This window comes from Triturus cristatus, chromosome 4_1 (assembly GCF_964204655.1).
Source record: "Triturus cristatus chromosome 4_1, aTriCri1.1, whole genome shotgun sequence".
Classification (NCBI taxonomy): domain Eukaryota; kingdom Metazoa; phylum Chordata; class Amphibia; order Caudata; family Salamandridae; genus Triturus; species Triturus cristatus.
The window spans coordinates 995,020,533-995,045,784 of NC_140585.1; the positions used below are offsets into that span (position 1 = coordinate 995,020,533).

Consider the following 25,252-nt stretch of genomic DNA (forward strand, 5'->3'; position numbering starts at 1 on the left):
TTAATGATCACATAACAAAATTTGCAATAGTCTCTAATGAAAGACCAAATGTTACTTGTATTTGTTGCCGCAGAACTCATTATAGAAAACAAACTAGGAATGTTGATCTCTACAGAAAGAGTGAAAATGAAGATAATTATAAGTGGATGGATTTTGCCACATATATATTTCTTGAAAATTGTTTTGAATTGGGTGAAGATCAGCGTATTTGTAAATACTGCTACAACAAGTTAGAGGAAAATAGAATGCCGACCAGAGCTGTACATAATAATTTAGAATTGGATGCTATTCCTGCTGAACTTTCTGAATTAAATACATATGAGTCTATACTCATTCAATGTGTTCATCCGTTCCAGACCATAGTACGTATGGAGCCCAAAACTGGTAAATTACCTCCTTCAGATTTACTGAGAGGTTTAAAAGGTAGAGTGGTGTATTTGCCCTTGGATTTGAAAAAAAATATGGAAACTATTGATGCAGATACTTTGGAAACTGAACCATTAATTATTCTAGTTAATGGTGTCCCTACAAAGAATAAGAAGATTTGGCAGGAGCTGGTAGATGTGCGGAAAGTACAAAGAGCAAATTTGTATTTGAAAAAAAATAACAAATGGTATGAATCAATTTATATACAAGAAGAAGAAGAAGAAGAAGAAGATTTACAAGGAGACACAGAAACACCAACTGGACAAATTGAAAAAGTGGACAAGTCAAAGGAAGAAGAAATTTATGAACATTTTAGCATACATCCTCTCCATTCGAAAGAAGTTATGGGAGACAATATTGATCTCTTTCAGATGAAGAAAGCAAAAGGAAATCCCGTGAGTGTATGGGAGGAGAGCTTGGAAGCTCGATGTTTTCCCCAGCTGTTTCCTAAAGGAAAAGGAGGACGATACGATGAACGTCCGGAACAGATTCCAGCTTCTGAGTATCGGACTACAAGACTATATGCTGAAGATCCCAGATTTCGACAAAGTATCCCTTATTTGTTCCATCTTTTATTTGAAAGCGACTTGTCTGCACTGTCTTATGCAGTAAATCACATTTTAAAAAGTGGAGTACATTTACAAAATGTGTCTGCTAAGGATTTTATGGAGAAAGTGCAGCACCGAGATGATCATTTGGAAACACAACTGATCAATCTGATGGCTTGTCAGCGTGGGACAAATGAATATTGGTACCGACGCCATGGTGAACTAAAATGCATGTTACGCAACTTAGGAACACCAACATGGTTCCTTACCCTAAGCTGCGCCGAGTACGCTTGGGATGATTTACTGGATTTTCTACGAGAGGCCAATTCAAACATTGAAAACATCGAATACAAGACAGCAGGAGAACTGTGCTCATTGGATCCGGTTAATGTTTGCAGATATTTCAATCATAGATTTGAGGCTATGATGTCCTTCATCTGCAATAAAAAAAATCCACCCCTTGGAGAAGTAGTGGATTTCTTTTGGAGAAAAGAGTACCAGGCAAGAGGTGCTCCTCATATTCATATGCTGCTGTGGATCAAGGATGCCCCAAAGTTTGGAACAGATACTGATGAAGCAGTGTTATCTTACATTGAAGAATATGCAACATGTGCTATACCTAAAAGCACAGAAGAGAACAAGTTAAAGGAGCAAGTTCTACGTTTCCAAAGTCATCGGTGTGGAAAATACTGTCGACGGAAATACAAGAGCAAAGAAAAATACTACACTAAATGTCGATTTGGATTTCCTAGACCTGTTCTTACAAATGGAAGAGTCAACAGTTTTATGTCAGCTGTGAGACATACTATCACAAGAAAATCACCTAAGAATACCTACAACCTTAAAAGAAAAGAAGAATCAAAAAATATAAATGACTACAACCCAGTCATTTTATCCATGTGGAACGCTAACATGGATATACAGTATGTTGCTGACAATTCCATTGCTGTTGCTCGATATGTTACGTCTTACATTACGAAATCAGAAAAAACAGAATTGAAGGAAATGTGGGAAGAGATTTCTCACGAGAAGACTGTCAGTAAGAAGCTGTACAGTTTCAGTTTGAAGATGTTATCGCATCGAGAAATTGGATCCTACGAATGTTCAGATAGGTTATCTTCTGCAAGTCTCTACTCGAAGTCAAGAAGAATAATTTGGGCAAGTTTAGGCCTTGCAGCAATGAGAAATCGGGTACTGAAATCTGTTGGAGAAATTGAATATTTGGCTGAGAATGACCCAGAAAGTACAGACATATTGAAAACAAACATGTTGGACACATATTATCCCAAGAGAAGTCATCATCTGGAGAACATGTGTCTCTATGAAGTGCTGCAGAACTACATTTATTCACGGAAAGCTGCAGAAGACATCAACAGTGGAAAATATAAAGTTGTTGGTGAAGAAGGATGTTTGGTGAAGCAAACCAAAGGAAGTTTGATAAATCACCGGAAGCTGAGTTGCGACACTACCGACAAGAAAGAATTTTACTACTTGGCTCTTTTACAGTTGTTTAAACCATGGCGTACAGAGGATGAACTACTGGGAGAATTCCAGAGCTATGAAGATTCTTTTAATGCTTGCAAAGACAGCATACAATGCAGTACATTCTCAACTTATCTGCAAATGTTAAATGAAGAAATTGAACAGGAAACTACAATTGCAGCAGAAATAGCTAGAGACAGTTCTCAGGACAGCCAAAGTTCAGGAACATACAGTCAAGATCCCCTAGGACAACCGATCGTTGAAAATGAAGCATCAATAGCCATGAATGAAGTGGAAACGGCTATGAATCAAGCTCAAGAAGAATTTATAGACTTAGAAAATTTGGAAAGACAACTGAATCAAGAGCAGCAACAAATTTATGAAGAGATCAAAAACAAAATTGATCACGGATTTCTACATATCAAAAAAGAGTGCTCATGCACATCATTTCATCCAATCAGGATGTATGTAAGCGGACAAGCTGGCACTGGAAAAAGTTTCCTAATTAAAGTCATCAGAAGCTACCTAAAGCAAAAAACGGATTCTACTTTGTCTTGTGTGGTTACTGCTCCAACTGGGTTAGCAGCATATAACATAAAAGGAATCACCTTACATCGTTTGCTAATGTTACCAGTGGAGCATGAGAACAAAATACAATTCAACAAGCTAACTGGAGAAGCATCCTTAGAAGTGTCAAGAGTATTGAAGAAGATGCAAGTTCTCATTATTGATGAGGTGAGCATGGTATCAAACTTAATGCTTGCCTTTGTGCATTTAAGAATGCAGCAAATTTTGAAGACAGACTATGACGTGTTATTTGGTGGAAAACACGTCATAGTTTTTGGGGATCTTTTGCAACTTACTCCAGTTAAAGGACAACCAGTGTTTAATACTGTGACACATGAAGACACGAAGAAGTCATTGGGAAGCATTGGAAATACAAATATTTGGTCCTTCTTTGAGTACAAGGAACTTACAACTAATATGAGGCAAGCAAACGATGAAGAATATGGAAGTATTCTGAAAGATATCAGAATTGGACTACTCACAGAAGTTGGCAAAAAAGCATTACAGAGTCGGCTGTTACATAACTTATTTCCAAAGGAAGAAATAGTTGCAGAGAAAATATACAAGAATATTGCAGAAAACAAAAGTGTCATCTGCTTAATGCCAACTCTACGTGAATGCTCAATATTTAATGAGGAGCTTTTGAAATTGGAAAATGAAGACATCATGAAATTGGAAGCAGTGGACAAAATTGAGGATGGAAGAATTACTGTCACAGTAACAGGCAAACTGAAAAATAAATTGGACTCACTAGAGAAGAATATCTCCAAAACAGCAGGATTAGAAAAAAATCTATATGTTTGCATGAACTGTAGAGTGTTTTTAAGGAGAAATTTGGATGTTGAAAAAGGCTTAGTGAATGGAGCGATGGGAAGAGTTGTGGGTTTTATTAATTATCAGAAAAAGATGGAATTGAATGTTTAAAAATAAAATTTGATCAGATAGAAGAAGTTAAAGACATTTGTCGTTGTTCAGTTCGTTTCATGCTTGTGAAAGACTTATATGTACGTAGGAAGCAGTTTCCGTTTTCACTAGCATATGCTGTAACTATCCACAAGTCTCAAGGATTGACTGTAGATTGTGCATTTGTGAATATTGGTTCAACTGTGTTCAAAGAAGGTATGGAATATGTAGCTTTGTCACGAGTCAAAACATTATCAGGTTTATTCATGATTGACTTTGATGATTCAAAAGTTAGTGCTGATACAAACTGTGTAAAGGAGTATAATAGATTAAGAAGAACCTATGCTCCTCATTTAGGTCAGTATCCTGTGTTGGAGAAACGTGTAGTTTCTCGTAAAAGGAGAAATGAGAATATCTGTAATGAAGATGTAGAGAAGAGGAAAAAAAAGAGGAGTGATGTAATTGCAAGCAAAAAGAATAAGGAAAATGAAGAACAGGTTGTAGGATGTCATTTTGAAAATAGCTCTGGTGTCAACTGCTACGCTAATGTAGTGCTGAATGTTGTATTTTATCTGGAAAGTTTGCAAGAGCAGATAATAGTAAATCAGGGAAAAAGATTCTGTTCAGAGCTCAGTCTCCTTTTTCAAAAGCTGAGTAAAGATAAAACTCAAATAGAAAGTGCTACTGACATTAGAAAACTTTTAGATGTATGTTCAGGACGAACACAGTTTTCTCAAAATGTACAGCAAGACGCACAGGAATTCTTGTTGTTTTTTCTTCAGGTAGTGGAAGAAGAAGGAGTTCCCATTGACATTTTTTTTGGTCTCTCTTATAAATGGGAACATAGTTGTGAAAATTGTTATAATATATGTGGCTCTATTGTTGATAATGAAAGGTTTATTTATTTGACATTGCCAGAGAGTAAAACAGTCACTTTTGCAAAATTAGTTAAAGATGCTAATCATAGCATGAAATGTGGTGAGTGTAATTCTGACATGTTTTCAACATTAATTTTAAGGGAATACGGACAGTATGTAATTTTAATGATGCAACGATGTAGAGCTGATGGTTCAAAATTGGATACTTTAATAAAGAAGTTTACAGGACAGCAATTATCAATTTCAGGAAAAACTTTTGTAACTGTTGCAATAATTTTCCATGATGGACCTACTGTTACTTCTGGACATTACACAGTTTATCTTAAATGTGAAAAAGGCTGGACACTGTGTAATGATTCCCAATTGATTTTCAAACAACGTTTGCCTTTTGATTTAGCAAATTCCTATCTAATCTTTCTGAAACCTAAATTTTAGAGAGACTTGGCAAGATCTGGACAAAATAATTTTACCATTTTACTGGATTACCATTGCAATTTTGTAGAAAAAATATTTTTTAAAATTATCATTTGGCCTAAAGGAAAGATAACCAATTGTAATGTGGACTTTTTAAATTTTTAATGCAATTTTGAAAAACCAATAATTTAGAGATAATCGGTAACTTCTGCACATTTTAAATTTTGGAATGCTATTGGACTGCCATTGGAAATTTTTACAAAAATGATTTAAAAAATTACTATTTGGCCATGTGGAAAAGTAACCAATTCTATTGTGGACTAAATAAATTATTCAAAAAATTTTTGTGAACCAAAATGTTACAGAGAATCGGTGAGATCTGGACAGATTAAACTTTAGAATTTTAATGGTTTTCCCTTGGAAATTTATTCCAGGGAAAAAAAAAATACAATTTGGCCTAAAGGAAATAAAATCAGATGTATTTTGGAGTTATTTGAGATATAATATTGTGATTATACTCCTGAAACAAAAATATCAGACGGTATTTTAAAGAAAAAAGTATTGTTTTTAGATGATATTTTTTTAGAATAATATGCATTTCTGTAATGATAAGTTTAAGTGAGAAGAGATTCTGGGCTTTTTTAATACAATCTTTGAGATTGTTATTTTTTTTTGCCCGCTGTAAAATGATGAATGCAATTGCTTTCACAATTTATAGTGAAATGCAATATATTCTGAAAACAGCAAAAATAAGGCAAAAATATTTTTTGGTAAAAAATGTAAATATGTGTACTGTATTATAAAATGGTTTAAAAATATTAATACTTTTTTCTTTTTTTTCAGATCGATATAGAAAATTTTCGTAAACTACAACCATTTAAAAAACTATTTTTTAAAAAAACAAATGAATAAATATTTTTTTCAGTGAGTATGGTAAGTCAATAGTAATAATTGTAGTCTCTCAAGGACCTTGTAATGTGAAAAATGATTTTTAGTGTTTTTTTTAAAAAATAAAAAAAAAGGTACGCTTACCGTACGCGTACGGTAAAAAAAAAAAAAAAAAGTTTTTTAAAAAAAATGTAAAAAAAAGATGAAAGATAAGGTTGGCTCTTAAAAGAACCGTTGTGTTCATGCAGGGACAGAGGAAAGGAACCATGGGAAAATCATTCAAAGCTACAAATGTGCTGATCTATTTTGTTATTCACTAGGGAAACACTGGTCTCCCTATAACAAATTAGAGCTTTACAAAATGTGCAATGAATATCAACCTTCCGAAATCGAGGGTTCATTTCCAGAGGGCCAGCAAAAGGAGATTCTCCCCCCACAGATGAAGGGCTCACCTGAGCTGCAGAAGAAGGAGTAAGCTCTGCAGGTGATGGTCCAGGCTGAGCTGCTGTGGATGTACTGGCTCGACTTTCTGAAGAGTTACCTCCAAAAAGTTGAGCATGTGTCCTTTTGTGTACATCCTTGAGGTGCCTCATCATGGTGTGATTCCCAAAGGAATACTTCCTGTCAGGATTACCTCTAGAAAGTACACGCTGACACAGCTTGCAAGTAACTAAGGGTGCATTCACCTTTTGCTGGCCTTCTGGAAAAGTAAAATAATCCCAAACATAAGAAGGCTTTACTTTCCTCGCTCTCTGCCTCAAGACAGTGCTGCTGGTGCTAGCCTCACTCTCAGAAGAGCTCTGCTGTTCTGCCATCGTATCCCAAAGACAAACCAGCTCCTTCTCCCAAGGGATCACAAGCAGAAATGAGGGGAATGGGTGTGGTGTAGGAGAGTTCTAGAACTGAAAGTAGTTTCAACCAATCAAAAGTTGTGTTTCATGATCACATGACCAACCGTACGCTTACGGTACGCTTACGGTACGCTTACGGCAAAAAGTACGCGTGCGCGTAAAAAAGACACGCGCTTGCGCGCATGCGCATAACAGTCATTTCCCGGCACTTCCGCGTAACGTGCGCGTGTTGCGTAAGCGCGCACGCGTCCCACGCGCAGTACGCGCGCTACGCAAAGTACGTAACTATACGCAAGCAGCGTAGATAGATTACGGACGTTGCGTAAACCGTACGCTTACCGTGAGCTTACGGTACGCGTACTATAAAAAAAAAAAAAAAAAAAAAAAAAATCTGGAAATAAATTTTACTTGTTTATTTTAAAAAATTTATATAAAAAAAATATTTAATGATTTTAAAAAATTAAGCATAGTCTTTATAAAAGGTAAAAAATTAAATTAAAAATATGTTTGAAAAAAATGAAGAACAAAAAAAAAAAATAGCATTTAAAAAACCTTGCAAATTCACTGAAAAAAACATGGGTTTCACACACGTTATAGTTAGGAATTAGCATTTAAAAAACCTTAGAAATTCACTGAAAAAACCATAGGTTTCACACACGTTATAGTTAGGAATTAGCATTTAAAAAACCTTAGAAATTCAGTGAAAAAACCATAGGTTTCACACACGTTATAGTTAGGAATTAGCATTTAAAAAACCTTAGAAATTCAGTGAAAAAACCATAGGTTTCACACATGTTATAGTTAGCTGGACATTTTACTCGTAAAAAACCAATGAAATTGCCCCGTTATAGTTAGTTCAGCTAACTATAACTCGCGCGCCCGCAATGCACTGCTGATGACGTCACATATTACATCACTCATGACATGGTCAGTGACATCACTCATGACATCACTGATGACATCTCAAATGACATCACTGATGACATCACTGATGACATCATCCTTGTGATAGAGTGGCAGACCTCCTCTCACCTTAATATAAGCTTTGATACACACATTCAAAAATAGAGACTAAAAATTTCAAAACAATGGACATACCAATACCAGTTACAACAACCTCTTCAGTAATTCAAAGATCCACATACACATCCACTCATTCACCAACAGTCCTATACAGTCACTCATACATGTACTCACTCATCATATGTACTCATACATCTATACATCCTGTTACACAATGCCACTCATCCATAGAGTTACTCACACACATAGTCACTCATGCTAAAAAAGAATAAAACATACATTTACTTGCATATACAGTAATACACACACCACCATACTTACTTCTACGGAAACTTACACATACTTAGTCTTTTAAACAATCACTTATAGAAACACATACTTATTCATACAGGAACTCTTTCAATCTCTCCCTCTCATATATACTCACATATATACACCAATACTCACATATACTAGTTTAAAACATATGTAGTTACTCCTGAAGACACTATTGAGACAGTCATTCACTCACTAACACACCCATACACACACTCATCCACCCATACAGTCCTGCACACATGCTGTCTTCAACACATACAAACAGTGAGTCACTCATTCATGCATCTATGCACTACGTAATACCCCCACCGTACCATACAGACACTCAGACTGATACTCAAAAAAACAACTAATAACCTATATAGACACCCATGTAGCTACTCACCAACCCATGCAGCCACTTATACACAAAGTGAGAGATACACTTAATCAGTCAGTTACACAATCAATTTTTCAAAAACAAATCATCCATTTAGACACTTATATACCCATTTATTCTTCCATCGACCTTGAGATATACATATATAAAACATATTTAATTTTCAGAAAAAGACACATTCACTGGATGATGTCATCAGTGATGTCATCAGTGATGTCATTTGAGATGTCATCAGTGATGTCATGAGTGATGTCACTGACCATGTCATGAGTGATGTAATATGTGACGTCATCAGCAGTGCATTGCGGGCGCGCGAGTTATAGTTAGCTGAACTAACTATAACGGGGCAATTTCATTGGTTTTTTACGAGTAAAATGTCCAGCTAACTATAACATGTGTGAAACCTATGGTTTTTTCACTGAATTTCTAAGGTTTTTTAAATGCTAATTCCTAACTATAACGTGTGTGAAACCTATGGTTTTTTCACTGAATATATATATATATATATATATATATATATATATATATATATATATATTCACTGAAAAAACCATAGGTTTCACAGACGTTATAGTTAGGAATTAGCATTTAAAAAACCTTGCAAATTCACTGAAAAAAACCATCGGTTTCACACACGTTATAGTTAGGAATTAGCATTTAAAAAACCTTGCAAATTCACTGAAAAAACCATAGGTTTCACACATGTTATAGTTAGCTGGACATTTCACTCGTACAAAACCATTGAAATTCCCCCGTTATAGTTAGTTCAACTAACTATAACTCGTGCGCCCGCAATCCACTGCTGATGACGTCACATATTACATCACTCATGACATGGTCAGTGACATCACTCATGACATCACTGATGACATCTCAAATGACATCACTGATGACATCACTGATGACGTCATCCATTGAGTATGTGTTTCTGAACAATTTTAATATGTTTAATGATTGGTAAAGGCCTGTTGAAGAATAAGTGGGTTTACAAGTGTGTAAATGGATGATTTTCTGTGGTGCGTAACTGACTCTATAAGTGAGTCATTAAATGTAACTTACTGCTTTTTTTTTTTATTTGGATAAAGTTGAACAGCATAGTTAATATCTTCTATAAACATATAAACACTTTAATTTATTTTATTTTTTTAAGGGTTTTTGACCATGCGCGCACCGTGCGCGCACGGTGTGCTCATGCGTGCGTGCTCCGTGTGCGCATGCGTACGTGCTCCACATGCGCATGCGTACGTCGTGCGTGCTCCGTACGCGCATGCTCGCGTGCTCCGTACGCGCATGCGCGCGTGCTCCATACGCGCATGCGTGCGTGCGCCGTACGCGCATGTGCGCGCGCTTCGTGCGCGCACCGTGCGCGCACGGCAAGTCATGTGATTAAAAAACAACACTTTTCATTGGTTTATAGTAGTTTCAGGTCATGTGATTAAGAAACAACACTTTTCATTGGTTTATAGTAGTTTCAGTTCCAGAAACTTCCAACACCACACCCACTCCCCTCATTATTTCTTCTGATTCCCTGGGCGAAAGAGCTGAGCAGCTTTTCCAGTACTCCAGTACTTGAGAATGGCAGAGCAGCAGTCATCTTCTGGGAGTGAGCAGGAGACCCTTGTGCCACAGAGACAGAGGAAACAGAAAGACTCTTTTATAAGGCAATTTTTTACATTTCCAGAGGGGCAGAAGAAGGTGAATGCTCCGAAAGTCACCTGCACTATTTGTGGTGTTGTCTTATCAAGAGGAGATCCTAAAAAGAAATACTCTTTTAGTATTTTCACTATGATCAGGCACGTTAAAGGAGTACATCCTGTGGCTTATGCTCGAGCTGCTAGAGACAACCCTCCAGCAGCTCAGCCGAGCACATCCGCAGCAGCTCAGCCGAGCACATCATCTGCAGCTCAGCCGAGTATTTCATCTGCGGAGGCAGCTTCACCTGCTTCTGTTCCTCTGGATATACACCCTCTGTTCAAGAGGGTGCATATACGGTGCAATGCGTGCAATGCTCTTCTCTCTTATGGTGACACCAGTATTCCCCTAATAGAGAGCAAGATACAGCAGCACACATGCGGCACCCCATCATTTTTTTCATTTTTTTGTTCCTCTGTTCCTCAATTAACACAACTGCTCTTTTTAGAGCCACCTAACATCTAAACACTTAAATTTGATTTTTAATTCTATTTTTTTAATGATTTTATTCCGCCGTGTGCGCACGATGCGCGCACCTCGCGACGGTGCGCGCACGGTGCAAACACCTCGCGATTTTTTGAAAAAACATTTTTAAAAAATTCACACTTCGGGGTCCTTCAGGGACCCCCTGACAAAAGCTAGGGGGTCAGGAACTCTCTACCCCCCGAGACTTTCAGGGTAGGAGCTGAGCGGAGCACCCCATTAGTTTTGAAAATTTCGCGAGGATTCGTCAACCGGCACCAAAGTTATTCAAAATAGAATTTTCAGATTTCCTATGGGAACTCGGTCCTAACTATAACTATCTAGTGGCGACCGCCAGTAGATAATATATATATATATATATACATATATATATATATAAATCACGAGTTTTCCTCCGCTGCTTTCAACCACGCGGCTCTCCTGAAGAGATGGACACGGACCCAAGTTTTTTGTGCAAAAGTGAATATCCTTTATTCCTCTGTCGCCATTACGCGTTTCGGCTCGCCTGAGCCTTGATCACATATATATATATATTGCAAAAATCGGTAACTTCTTCAAAAGGAACCAAAAGGACACAACGGGGATAAAGAGATAAAGAGGAAGACCACTTTAATGGTAAAAATACGGCATGATGCATTTCGACATGATAGTCTTCTTCAGATCAAAAACCAAAGGAAATGATGGACGGAGTGTTGAACATTGCAAGCACTCACCCCCAGTCAACTGATCTGGGTTTAATCCATCACCGTTCTTTAGCCCACTCTGCCACCCCAGTTCAGCGATGGCCATATGCAAATCAGTCTGACCCTGTGCCTCATGGGAACAGTCCAGCCCGAACTGCCAAGCCATGTCTTCCCTGGACCGGAAACAAGCTTCCTAGGACCGGTTTCTGGCATAACTTTAACGTCGGAGTTAGAATCCCATCCTCATTTGTACCTCCTTGGCTCCTCCCATTGATAGGAGTGCAGCTGGCTCTGATTGATACTTTGAATCTGCTAGCCTCAAATGTCTGTCAGTATTATAGCTTTGTTTTGGTAAAATACCATCCAAGCAAACCTGGAATGATTAAAAGCAACCCCTGACACATGTGTTTTGCTCTAATTCAAGTTCAACAGAGACTTATAGTTTAGTCCAGACACAAGGAAGCACCCAGTATAAGTCAAGACAATACCCTTTCAGGCTTACAGTGCCATAAATTATGAAAAAAGGAGGAAACATTGGGTAGTTGCCAAGTTTAGGTGGAGAGCAGCTCCTTTTTATGGAAGGTATATATTTCAACTCCTTTACTGTATGCTAGCTACCTACACTAAACCAGAGAAATCACCTAATATTCTTGAGAGGTGTTTAAAGATGGTATGAGACTTTGCATTGATAGCATATGTATTGGCATGCATAATTCACTTTCCTCCAGCATGGCATCAGCCAATACATATCTCCCTATGAGGTAAGTTGTTATCTTCTTCCCTGCAATACCTTCTGTTGTAATGTGGATAACACCCACCCAGGGGCTTAGTAGACATTTTGGTATCAACCAATTGATTGGATGCTTTTCCCACTGCTTGCTCCTGATCTTGCTGGTTTCAAATTATAAAGATCAGGCCCTTACATGATAATCAACTCGCTAAACCAATTATTTTGTTATTCGGCTCATCTCCTGACCGCCTGGGTGAACATTTAATGCCAATGTGGTTAAGGGCACACATTTATTTATCCATTTGGTTGCACCATTGGCTAGAGATTTGAAGAAGAGGCACCTCAACCTACCCAAGTACTTCAGATATTTGATAGACATCTCATCTTCCTGCTGGACTATAATCCTATGTTCTCCAGTGTAGAGCATTATTTACAGCACTTCACATCTTTCAGTGTGGTTATCTATGCTGTAAACGTTCTACTTCTATTTGCAGTTACTGTGGGACAGTTGAAAAGGTGTCTTTGTGGGAGAGGACAAGGGCTAGAGGAGTTTTGCTGTTAACAAGTGTGGCTAAGGTGCTCCATGAAGAGGAGGCATGAATTCCTGAATGTGTTAGAATGTGTTTAAATGTTCAATGCAACTATTGACACTTGAGATAGTTTACAAGTTTATGCATTTCTTTTACAGTGTATGCCGCAGAGGTATCTTCAATTGCACCAATTACCCCTGCCCTGCTGTTTGTACAGTATATGGTGATCGACACTACTACACTTTTGATGGTCTGGAATACGATTATGCTAGTGAGTGCCAAGTATATTTAGTAAAGGTAGGAGGAATAATATTCATTCAATGCGGATTATGGTTATGTGTGACCGAAAGAAAGATGTTTAAGCTGCTAAATGTCTTCTAATGCATGTCTCTGTGTAACTATAGCGATAGAATATGCCTTACTTGCTAGAATAATAAACTCTATTGACCTCATTGAATTTGTGTAGGGAAATTTTGAACTGTTCCTGGGACAAATTTGCCCTAAAGCAGATGATCAGTCAATGTAATGAAGATTTTGGGAATATTTTTATATCTGTCATATAAGCTTCTTGTGCTCTGTGTTGTTAGAAACATCTAGAAACATCCAACCAGTTATGTTATTAGTATTACCATAGTTCTCAGTCAGCCATTGGTAGGACCTCATACCTCTATCAGCATTTCGCTGGCCATGTTGCAATATGAAACAGTTGTTGCTATGTTTTCATTTTTTATAAACAACCATTTTTTAATTGTACTTAGCCACAGTTTGTCAGTAAGGTGACATGTCTCACTTTCACCACATTTAGGAGGCACTGTGTATCTATACCCTCTTGTCTATTTTTTGACTATGTATTTGCAGATAAAGTGCATACTGTTCTCTGTATACAGTACATATTTACATCTCTTTACATTGCAACCCATCAAATAAGGCAAGATTTGTAAAGTTTCTCAACCACCATGCAAAATCAGTTTAAAATACTTTTATATTTAATAGCTATCTATTATATGAAACATATGTTTTACTCCTTGAAATTAAATTATAAAATTATTGGTGACTAGTAGTGCCTATGCTCTAAAAAAACTATGATATATGCAGTGGCGGGTGGTAATTTTAGCAGGGAGGGGGCGGTGGGCCACACATGCACATATACACACTAACTCATACCATACCCATGCATTCACATATGTGTGCACACACACTCATTTACAACGCTCACTGACTCAAACCCACATACATTCATGCATCAGTCATCAAAAAGCAAAACTTGCCTTCACTACGGATCTTCAGAAGAGAAGCCTCATAGGTCCCAGGAGGGTTGGGACTGCTGCCTTACCTCATTGACTGATCTTAGATCAACCAATGAGGGAAGGTAGCAGTCTCTCACTCGTCACATGGTGGGATGGGGTCAGAGAGACTGATGACCCACCACACTCTGTGACAGGTGTCACTGATCGACACTAGGCCCCCTAGCACTTCAGAGCTTAAAACTGAAGCATTGAGGTCCGAGGCAATCAGTGGCACTTGTCACAAGGGGGGTCCTCGAAGCACTTTTGCCAGGTTGAGGAGGTCACGCCCACATCATCATCTGGCAAAGTTCAGCTCAGGCAGCCAGGAGCTGGCACATTTAGTGATTGTCCAGCTCCTGGCTGCCTCACCTGGTCAAGAAGAGTGTCTGTCAGGCTGACCTTTGTTCAGCCTGACAGGCACTCTTCTTGTTGGGAAAAGGTTGGAGGGCATGACCCCTCCACCTGTACAGGTGGTCCACCGCTGGATAAATGTTTATAAACGTCATGTCAGTATGACAAGTGTGTATGAACCATTTCGATGCAAGACAATCCTTGAAGCCAAAGCCACGATTTATATCACATTTTACAATACCATAGTTCAGATGTGTTTTTCTCAACTGTCTTGTGGTTTGGTAGTCAAAATGTATATACCTTTTCTTTTGTATAACCAGTGTGTTACATGGTGGGATTTGTTCATAAAGATGTGAAGCTGTAGAAATGCACTGCTTAACATTTCACACACATCTGGAATTGTTGATTGTATTTTTTACAAAGGCTGCTATTATGTGCTTTGATAGACATTAAAATGGTTACTGTATTCTTATTCTGTCATGCTTTATTTTTATCTTTTGCATTTAATGTGTTATTTATAAAGTGTAGAATCAATGGTTGGGGCAGGTAGCTTAGGGCTGTGTTGGTAGGCCTGAATTTAACTGCCTTATTTTACTTCAGTGTACCAATCTCCAATTTAATAGTGACAATGAGTATCATACTACTATGCTTCATCAGGTCTCAGGTGTGCCTGCAGCAGTCAATGTTGCAGGAGCCACTATTTATCCCAGCAGAAGGAGCAGTCTTTTAGATGCAACATTCCTGAACAGAGTGGGGATGGACGTAAGGATGAGGGCCTGGTTTCTGGATCATTCTTCAACTGAATGTTTCTTGTTTTGCGATGGGTGCAAAGGTTACACTGATGTTGCGTTTGGCCCTACTGCTCAGGAGATATGGTGTTGTATCTCCTATGTAATCAGCCACATCAAACTGGCTGAAGAGGGTGCCATGATGGGAGGAGATGGAGATAATATTATTGAGGCTGGCTGTGACCATGTCTTGGAGTAGACTGTGGCGATGATTTTAACTCATGTGTAAAGCATGCATTTGCTGTGTACAGACTGCATTTTTAACATCCACGGGAAGAACCTCTATGCTACCAGGTCACAATTTTGCCTGGTAGAGGAATGTTTTGACTGATCTGGTTGAATGTTTATTTGTTGCATATCTGATTACTTCAGATTTTGGCTTTCAGTTGATCATTGCCTGCTTGCTGTTAATTTGTTTTGTTTTAGAATATTTAGTATTTTATTCCTGTTTGAGAAATTCCTATGGGGTGAAAGAACGTACATTTAATTACCCTTGGTCCACAGTTTTTTCTGAAGTGTGGAAAACTTATTTTCTATTATCATACAATTTATTAGCTGTCCTTTACTGTTTCGCTAGCGGCTTTGGGTACCACCAATTAGCCTGAAGGATTGGTTCAGGGCTTTCAGTGTTTACTTTGAAGCAATTGCCGGTTTTAGGTTTAAGCCTGGGAAACAGTTTCTACTGGAAAAGTCCTTGGTTATGGAAGTCCAAGAAATTTGTGAAGATCTAGCAGTTTTATGAACCTGAACATGAAGCAGCAGATGAGTTTAAAGAAGCTGGGAAGTGGCTGGAAGCACATTTTTAGCAAACCACCTAAACTCGATGCGAGAACCCATATTTGTTTTAAAAAGAACATCGATTCATTGAGATGGTGGATCTGTATGTTGCTTCTAATGCATTTATTGGATGGGAAATGTGACTTTCAAGACTTTACGGAACACCTCATCTGAGGGCAGATGTTTAACAAAGAAATTCAAGGCAGACTGTCAGTGGGTAGGAATCCCACTTTAAAGAAGTGAATGGTAATATTTGTTGTTCAAAAAAATCCTTGAGAGAGCTGAACAAAGGTAGTGGGAGTAGCACATGTGTGTAAAAAGTATCAAGGCTGCTGGAATTGGGAGTGTGAAGCAGCCAAGGCCCATGCAGGTAAGAGCGGTGTGGCAGTGGGGCCGGGTAGGGGATATTTTGACCGACGATGACGAGGGAAAATTAAATAATTAATTAATTTTCCCTCGTCATTGTCTGTTAAAATCCACCCTCACCCTGCCTCACCTCTCTTACCTGCATGAGCCATGGCTGGTGTGAAGAGGAAAAGGGGAGATGCTAGAGAGCATGCATGTTTTCAATGTGGTTTGAGATTCCTTATTGCCACTCTTAAATTGTGTTATGCAAGGGATGTAACACATGTGGTGTGCTATGGCATTTTGCCACAGTGTCTAAGAATGGCAAAAGGTCAAGCAAGCTGAATATTGTGGATGAACATGAAGTATCTGAGTATTTGAAGGGGCTGGTGTTGAGTATAAGGGTGGATAAAAAAGACGTGCTAGTGTGTAAGGATCCCATAGAGAATGTTTTGTTTAAGGTGTGGTTCTTCCTTTGCTGATGGATTCAGGTTTAGGGGTGACCATTATTCGCAGGAAAACTATTTAAGACAAGGCTTTGTATTTAAATCTCTGGCTTCCTCTTGTTATTCCCTGTGGTTATAGTGGCACGAGGATTAATTTGGAAGGCTACTTTGAAACTTTGATGAAATTTAAAGACTGGAATGTAGAGACATTTTAGATTGGCATCACCAGCAGGTTCTAGTTGTCAGAGGTAATACTGGAGAAAAGCAATCAGGTGAAACTTGAGGAAAATATGGTGGCATTGTATTTTTGTGGGGAATCTGGCTGAGTTGGTGGGTTTTGAGTATGTTATTTGAGTAAAGGAAAACTGTGTACCAGCTAAACACCAACCGTGGCCCATGCTGGTAAGAGAGGTGGGGCCCAGTGGAGGGGGATTTTGACAGATGAGGGAAAATTAACTATTCATTTAATTTTCCCTCGTTATCATTCATCTTAATTCCCCCCCCCCCCACTGTGCCCCGCCACCCCACCACTCTTACCTGCACAGGCCGTGGCTGCTAAACACAACTTGAAGTATGTGCCTTTCAGTGTGAAAAAGGAATTGATTGAGTTGCTGAGGGTACTCCGTGAACAGGGTGTGATAGAGCCAGTAGAGTCCTCTTTGTGGCTCTCTCTGATTGTAATGGCACACAAACCAAATCATAATATAAGAATGCTAGTCCATTTGAAAAGTATCCATTTGTATGGATGTGAAGCATGTGATGAGTGGGAGGGGCACTGTTCAAATAGCTAGATTAGTGAAAACCACAGTTGACACACTGGCACTAAAGAGTAAGAATCAACCTATGCTTTGCTATGTTTGCGAACGGTTTTGCCACAATCACGAATTGCTTAACAAGTTGATGAAAAATAATGTGAAATTTGTCTTGGACTAGAGCAAGAAGAAGACGTTAAGGAGATGCTGTGTAATGCTTAATTTCTCATATTTGTTTGTTCGTTGAAATACATTGTGTGTTACAGTTGATGTAACTCAATTTGGATCGAGAGTTGTGTTGTCCCAGTGAAGGAATGGTAAGGAATACACAATAGTAGTTGAGTTGCACAGAAACAGTAATAGTCCATGATTAAACAAAGGAAATGTTAGTTTGTTTCTAGGAGGTCAAACAATGCTAACCATATGTGTGGAGTATTACAGTCAGTCAGTCAAAGCTTTTATTTCGGTAAAATACCATAAAAAGACATAAATACATATATACATTTAAACATGATTAAATAACATTGTGTAGAGTGTAATCCATTAAAACATTAAAATAATTTCATAAAACATACACAGTAAAAAACGTGATTTTATCCACAAAAACGAATTAATAAAAATTGATCCAGGGCCAAAGGTATACACGTTACACCTCAAAGTACTGTAATGGTAATATAGGTAATACTAAAATCAGGAGAGATGAGTGGCGGAAGACATAAATTTGGACCTTGTAAACCACATTGAGAGGAGAAATTTGGCCATTGCAAACACTATCAAAGGAGTAGTATCATATTTCAAAATTCTAAACACCTCCTTATGGTCCCTGAGACCCCTAGACTTGCATAACTGGACGATCCACTTTTTTCTTGCAATAATATATAGAGGGCAGAAGAGAATGACATGCAGCTCTGTTTCACAGGTAGCAGTACATAGAGGACACGAGCTAACGGGATCCACAACATTGGACCATCTATGTGTGAGATCCCTCAGCGGTAGCGAGCCGTGTCTGAACTGGATGTAGAGTTTCTTTGCCAAAGGTGGTTGGATAACGTCCAGGAAAACTTCAAACTGGGGGCTAAACTTAATATCCAGAAAAGTGTCAGTAAGCCTACCCAGGGAGGAGTGGAATAGAATTCCCTTCCTATAAGATTTCAAGACCTCCCGCAGTGAATTCTTCGAGAGTGCACGGCAGGTCTCTTCCGGGGCAGACCATAGGTTCCCCATCCCAATTAAGTTGCAGAGGTTCTTTATGTAGGCAAGCCAAGGGATCTTATCCGATTTTCCCCTTGCCAATATATCACCAAGATCATACCTATAGCTTACCAACTCAGGTGTTGACCAAAGACGCCTCCAGAACTGGAGAGGATGGTTCAGGGCAATCTCTTCTATGGGAACCAGACCCAAATCCCATCTCAAAGGAGTTAATGGGGTGCTGACAGGTAGTTTCAGCAATCTCCTAATAAAGGAGTTCTCAATAGATGTGAGGGAAGCAGGGATGGAATATCCCCATAGTTCAGCGCCATAAAGCGCTCCTCCTCTGGCTTGAGATTTATAGATTTCCATAGGGGGGCCCAAAGGTTTAGACGAGGTGTTGTTAAACACCTTCAAGATACCCCCCACTGATTGGGCTAGTCTCAAATTTGCCTTCGCCAAATGGGACCCCCAATTCATTTTATCATTAAGGGTCACCCCCAAATACTCAAAAGTGGCAACCCTATCCAACTCAACATCTCCCAGTTTAGGATGGGGGCAATTAAATGAATTAGAACCGAAAACCATAAATTTGGTTTTGGAAAGATTCAGTTCCAGATCCCTGATTTTACAAAAGGAGCAGAAGGCCTCTAATGTACGCTGGATGCCCATGTAAGATTGAGATAACAAGAGCGTGTCATCAGCGAACATTAGGGCCGGGACCTTACGCCCCGCCAGTACAGGGGAGTCCAGATTAACGGTGCGCAAAAGATACTCGATCAACCCATTGATGAAAAGGGAGAAAAGGGTGGGGGCCAGGACACAGCCCTGCCTCACACCCTTCTCAACCGGAAATGGCCCAGAGATTTCCCCACATCTCCCGTATCTCACCCTTGCATAGGTGCCTGAGTGGAGGCGTTTGAATAAGTGGCAAAGGTAGGGGGGAGCACCCATCTCTAGCAAAAGGGCCCATAGTTTATCCCTTTGGACCATATCAAAAGCGGACCGAAGGTCCACAAAAATCAAATACAAATTACCAGCACCCATGCTGACTGACTTCCAATAGATCAATAATAATCTAAATAATTGATCGATAGTGGAAACCTTAGCATGGAACCCCGCCTGGAGGGAGGTTAGAATTTGTTGATCCTCCATCCAGAGGACTGCAATCTGGATAAGAGGACTCGGGCGAACAGCTTCTGTAAAACATCAATCAAGCTTATGGGGCGGTAATTGGCTGGGTCCAACGGGGAAGATTTTTTATAAATGGGTATAATTTCTGCACCCAACCAGGTGTCCGGGATTCTAAGGCCCTGCAAAATGGCATTAAAATACACACAGATGTAAGGGGCCCAAATTTTTACATCACTTCTGTACAGGTCACCAGGGATCCTGTCAAGCCCCGGGGCTTTCCCTACTAATAGGGAGTTGAGGGCCAATTCTATTTCTAAAAGAGAAAAGGAACGACTCTCAAGTTCTTCCTGGCACAACCGGTCCGTTGCAATATCAATCCGTGAGGTGCCTGGATCAGTGCCACCCGAGGAATTACTGACCGAAAAGAGGGGTTGGAAATGGGCAAGCCAGACGTCCTCGCTAAGATTGGGAATAATTGCAGGGCTACTGGCTACCGTGCCCGTTCGAACAATGTTCCAGAACGCCCTCGAGTCACGGTCTACTAAAGCTTGCAGTAAGTTTTGCCACCTTAGATCCTCCCACTCGGCTTTTGCTTCCTTGATCAGATTTTTGTAGGTGGCCCTCGCCGCCCGTATACTAGACAGGGTACCCTCTTTTACTTCTTTTATCAGGGCAGACTTAGCCCGCCTGCAGGAACCGTTAAACCAATGCTCGGGCCTAGGGGGCCTTGGTTTTGAGGCAGTAGGGCTATAGAAGAAGCCAGCCAGACTGCCAAGGAGATCCTCGTGAATGGTCTGGAGATCGGGGAGGCGGGACTGCGGGATATCCCCGGTGGGGCTCAAGAGGTGGGAGACTGCTTCCAAAGAGCAGGTCACACTGCTATATATATCAGCAAGCTTTAGGTCGTCAGACGCTACCCTTTCCCACCTAATCCGTCTACCACCTGCCACTAATACCAGATTCTCACTATATGATGGTAATTGGAGCTTAGAAAGTCCACTGCCACCTATCTTGTTAACCAATTCCAGTGACAGTAGGTTGTGATCGCTATCGACCCGTGGAATAACAGAAAAGGAGGCCAGGTGGCCCCAAAATTCCACGTTCACCAGAACATAGTCGATAGTCGAACAGCTCCCGGATCTATTAAAGGTGAAAGACCCCGGCACGTCCGGGCAGAGTCTACCATTGCAGGCCCGCAAGGAGTGTGCAATGGTAAGCTTATTGATCTCAAGGGCTAGAGGGGAAAGGCGTTTGGCAGGATAGGAGATGAGGTCTGGGATTAGATAACTTTCATCCTCATCACAGGTGGGGGAGGGGATCCCAAAGAGGGGTTCGAAGTGGCAATTAAGATCTGCACCAATTAATTTGTGGGACGCGGGTGGAAGAGAAAGTAAAACATCTTCCAGGGCGCCCAAAATCGACAGACCCAACTGTACCGGCTGGGGGCGCAGGTAGACATTTATTACTACCAGCGAATAACTAGTGGGGAAAGTGAGTAGCAGGCATAAAATGTCGGGGGACTTTGAATCTAGTAACTTTACTGAGCACCCCAGGTGTGTAGCAACCCATACTACTAACCCCCCCGAAGGTCTTCCTCTCGCCCCTTGCACTGCTGGGGCCGAAAACGATGCATAACCCACCCTCCATGGTATGGACCGAAGCCAAGTTTCTTGGAATATGCAGATATCGTAATCGTCCATTAGCTCTCCCCACTCGGGGTCAGAGAGCTTGGACTCCAATCCGGCCACATTCCAAGACCCAACTAAAGGTCTTCGGATAGGTGTTCGGGGAGTGCTGTCAGCCAGAGGGGGGGAGGGGGGGGGCGGTGGGAAGCAGAATGCTCAAGGGGGACCAACACGGGGCATCCCTCCATGGCGGTGGGGATCAAGAATGAGGGAGAAGGGGACCCGTGGCCACTCTCCGTGCCAAGAGCAGCCGAGGGAAAAGCCATCGCCACACCAGAAACATCCCCAGCCTGGTTCCCCCCCAAAGGCATAAACCCTCCCTTACTAAGACTCAGGGGTGATGGTCAGTCCACAGCGTTGAGCACGCCGAAACGGTTTTCGACCGGGATATTAAAGTAAGAATTATGAGGGGCCTGATGGAAATACGGTAAATCCACTGGATTCGGAGTATTGGAGATGGAATAAAAATACCCCAAATGCGATGTATCAATGGCTCCCCTTTTGTAGAGCCCACACTGCTCCAGTATGTGTCCTACTACTCTAGGATCCCTAAAGTTGATCAGGACACAATCCCCACCAATGTCCTTTGAGCGGGTCCCCAGCCAGTTAACCCTCCGAACAAAGAGAATCTCCCCTCTCCCTGCTCCCTCCAATGGTCTATTTTTGGACAGCCAGTGGATGACTTTATTTTTCAATTCAGAGTAAGATTCCCCCCTTCCATTCATTAGCGGTGGTACTCCAGTGAGCACGATCACATAAGGTGCTGCCTCCGGGGGAAGCTGTTCTAGAGGAAGGGAACCTTCCGGGCTCCGTAGGGCTCGGTTCCCCCCCCCAAGAGGAAGGGTCCTATCCCCGTCCGAGCTCCGAAGAGCTAAATCCCTACAGCTGGAGAACTGCTCACGTGATGAAACAACAATAGGGGCTCGGGGCACAGTCGGGGGCATACGGGAACCAGCAGGAGGGGAAGGGGCAGTTGGATGCACCGATGGAGGCTGGCTTGGATCCGTAGCTGAATGGTTCGAGGGTGAAAGTGTCTGGCTTAGGGGGGTAGGGTTGTTAAGCATTACTTGAATACCGGCACCCTCCGTACTACCCATGTTGTGCTTTAGATCAAGGTTTGACTGCTTCTTCCCGAAACCTTTGGTATTAACAAGAGATACCAACCTGTCGATTTTAGATGACAGGGTTTTTAAAAAGAGGTTTAGGGACTGATCTATATGTGTCTGTAGGTCAGTTAATAAAGTAGTCACCCAGGTCGGAGGGATAGTGGTAGGAGGGTGATGGGTCGGGGCTGAAAGGGCAGGGCTGTCTGCAGGGGGGGCTGGTAGAAAACTCCTTTTTCTGAGTTTCTGTTTTTTTTTTCTTGGCTTTACCTGCTTTGTGGGGGCCACAATAGAAACAAAGGAGGATGATGATGGCCCAGCTTCCTCTTGAACTGGCTCATCTATTTGTGCCTGAGCGCACGGTAATTGTGTAAACGAGGGCAACATGGAAGACATCGCATCAGGATCCACCTGGTATGAAGATAAGTCAGCCAATCCATCAGAAGGAGGGGCCGTATTAAATGCCGGGGTAATCGACAACCGTCTTTCGGTATTTTCGATGGCTGTAGCCACCACCCCAATTGTCTTCTGTAGCATTTTATCTATCGCTGTGAGACTGGGGATCTGCGAATTGGAATTGGCTAGCTGTCTGGTCATAGGGCGACTAGCTGTAGGTTTAGAGTGCTTCCCCATAATTCCAATAAAACCAACAGCGAATGTAAAGCAATAAGGAACCTCTAATACAAATACCTAAAATCCAAACAATGTAAGATAAAAGGAACACACTCTAAACAGAGCGAAAGACTGACAAATAGTGGTTAAAATGGCATTAGCCAGTGGGGATTAGTTCAAAACTGTCCCAAAAAGCAGAGCTAAGAGGAGCGGCCCAGCCCGGCCTCCTCCGGCCCCGGACGGCCACAGACGGTCCCGCCCTTGTCCCGGGCTTCTCCCGCGCGTGGTCCCGCGACGCGGGAGCAGCGTCGATGCTTTAAGCGCCTCCTGGCGCGCAACTATCGGTCAGCTGGTTTGAAGCGCTAGGGCTGCTGGGGCGTGTAGTCCCGACTCCCCACTGCGGCCGCGCTGGATGTGAATGCGGCGGCGGGAGACCGGGACTGCTTCAATCAGCAGGGCAGCAGGAGCGGGCGACGAAATCCAAAGGACTGCACCACCGGGAAGGAGCGAGGAGCAAAGAGCCAGGTAGGAATGCGAGTTAGAACCCCGCTCTGCCGAAGCAGCGTTGATGCTTTAAGCGCCTCCTGGCGCGCAACTATCGGTCAGCTGGTTTGAAGCGCTAGGGCTGCTGGGGCGTGTAGTCCCGACTCCCCACTGCGGCCGCGCTGGATGTGAATGTGGCGGCGGGAGACCGGGACTGCTTCAATCAGCAGGGCAGCAGGAGCGGACGACGAAATCCAAAGGACTGCACCACCGGGAAGGAGCGAGGAGCAAAGAGCCAGGTAGGAATGCGAGTTAGAACCCCGCTCTGCCGAAGCAGCGTCGATGCTTTAAGCGCCTCCTGGCGCGCAACTATCGGTCAGCTGGTTTGAAGCGCTAGGGCTGCTGGGGCGTGTAGTCCCGACTCCCCACTGCGGCCGCGCTGGATGTGAATGCGGCGGCGGGAGACCGGGACTGCTTCAATCAGCAGGGCAGCAGGAGCGGGCGACGAAATCCAAAGGACTGCACCACCGGGAAGGAGCGAGGAGCAAAGAGCCAGGTAGGAATGCGAGTTTGTGTTTTTGATCACAAATCATAGACTTTGGTTCCAGTTTGTCATGGTACTAATGTGAATTTGATGAGAGCAATAACATGCTTGGCCACAGTGTGTTCCAAATTGCTTGAAAAACACTTTGATATTCTGTGTACTCCTGGAGTAAATTAAAGGAAGGCAGATTGTTCATTGTGTCTTTCTGTGGTGGGTTCAAAGGAACGTATTAATATGCAGGAATGTGGAATGTTTGCAAGCAGCTTGGAAAAGTGTTGCGTTGTGGTGGTAGGATAACTGAATACTTTGTAAGAATATCATGAATTGGAGAGAATTAGGGTGTAAGTGAAGGGCGGTAATCAAAAGAAAGAAATGTAATCTTGTGTTTTAGATAAGAGAAGTTGGTTCAATCTGCCAGGATCATTGAAAAGTAGTTGAGTTTTACCCATGAGAGTCATTTGGATATGACTCTTAATAAAACGCTGTTGCAAAAGCATTATTGGTTGCCAGGCTGGGTAGGGATGTTGCTGTAAATGTAGGAGGTTTTCAGTTTGTAAATTAAGTGACAAAGGATTGGTGTCCAGGATTCCACCGATGATGGAAAAAGAACTGAGGAAACTTCAATTGATTTGTGTGTATTTTTCAGGTGCTATCAATGACACAGGGTTTGTGTTTGTTTTGGTGGGTATCTGTTACAGTGGCTGGTGGTACTATTTGTGAGAGGAATGGATACCAGGAGTGTTAGTTCAGTCTTCACTGGCGTGTTTTCAAGGAAAGGTGTTCGGAATGAGTTGGCCTAAGACAGGTGTGTACAGTTTATATCCAAGGACATACAGATTTTCTTGGCTAATTTAGTATCAGTCATAAGAATTGTCATCTGTATCATCCCAGAGGGAATGGTTTAGCGGAAAGAGTCAATAAATTAGTGAGGGATTGTATCAGAGGTGATGTATGTTTAGT

The 25,252-nt window shown here is 41.4% G+C and overlaps 1 protein-coding gene across 1 annotated transcript in view; it reads left to right on the forward strand.

Moving 5' to 3' along the window:
- Positions 1-25,252, forward strand: part of OTOGL (otogelin like) — a 939,358-nt gene that overhangs the window by 266,675 nt on the left and 647,431 nt on the right. Inside the window, exon 26 of the mRNA XM_085653920.1 lies at positions 12,954-13,092. Within this exon, the coding sequence (XP_085510046.1) occupies positions 12,954-13,092 (139 nt within the window). The remainder of the gene's footprint in view (positions 1-12,953; positions 13,093-25,252) is intronic.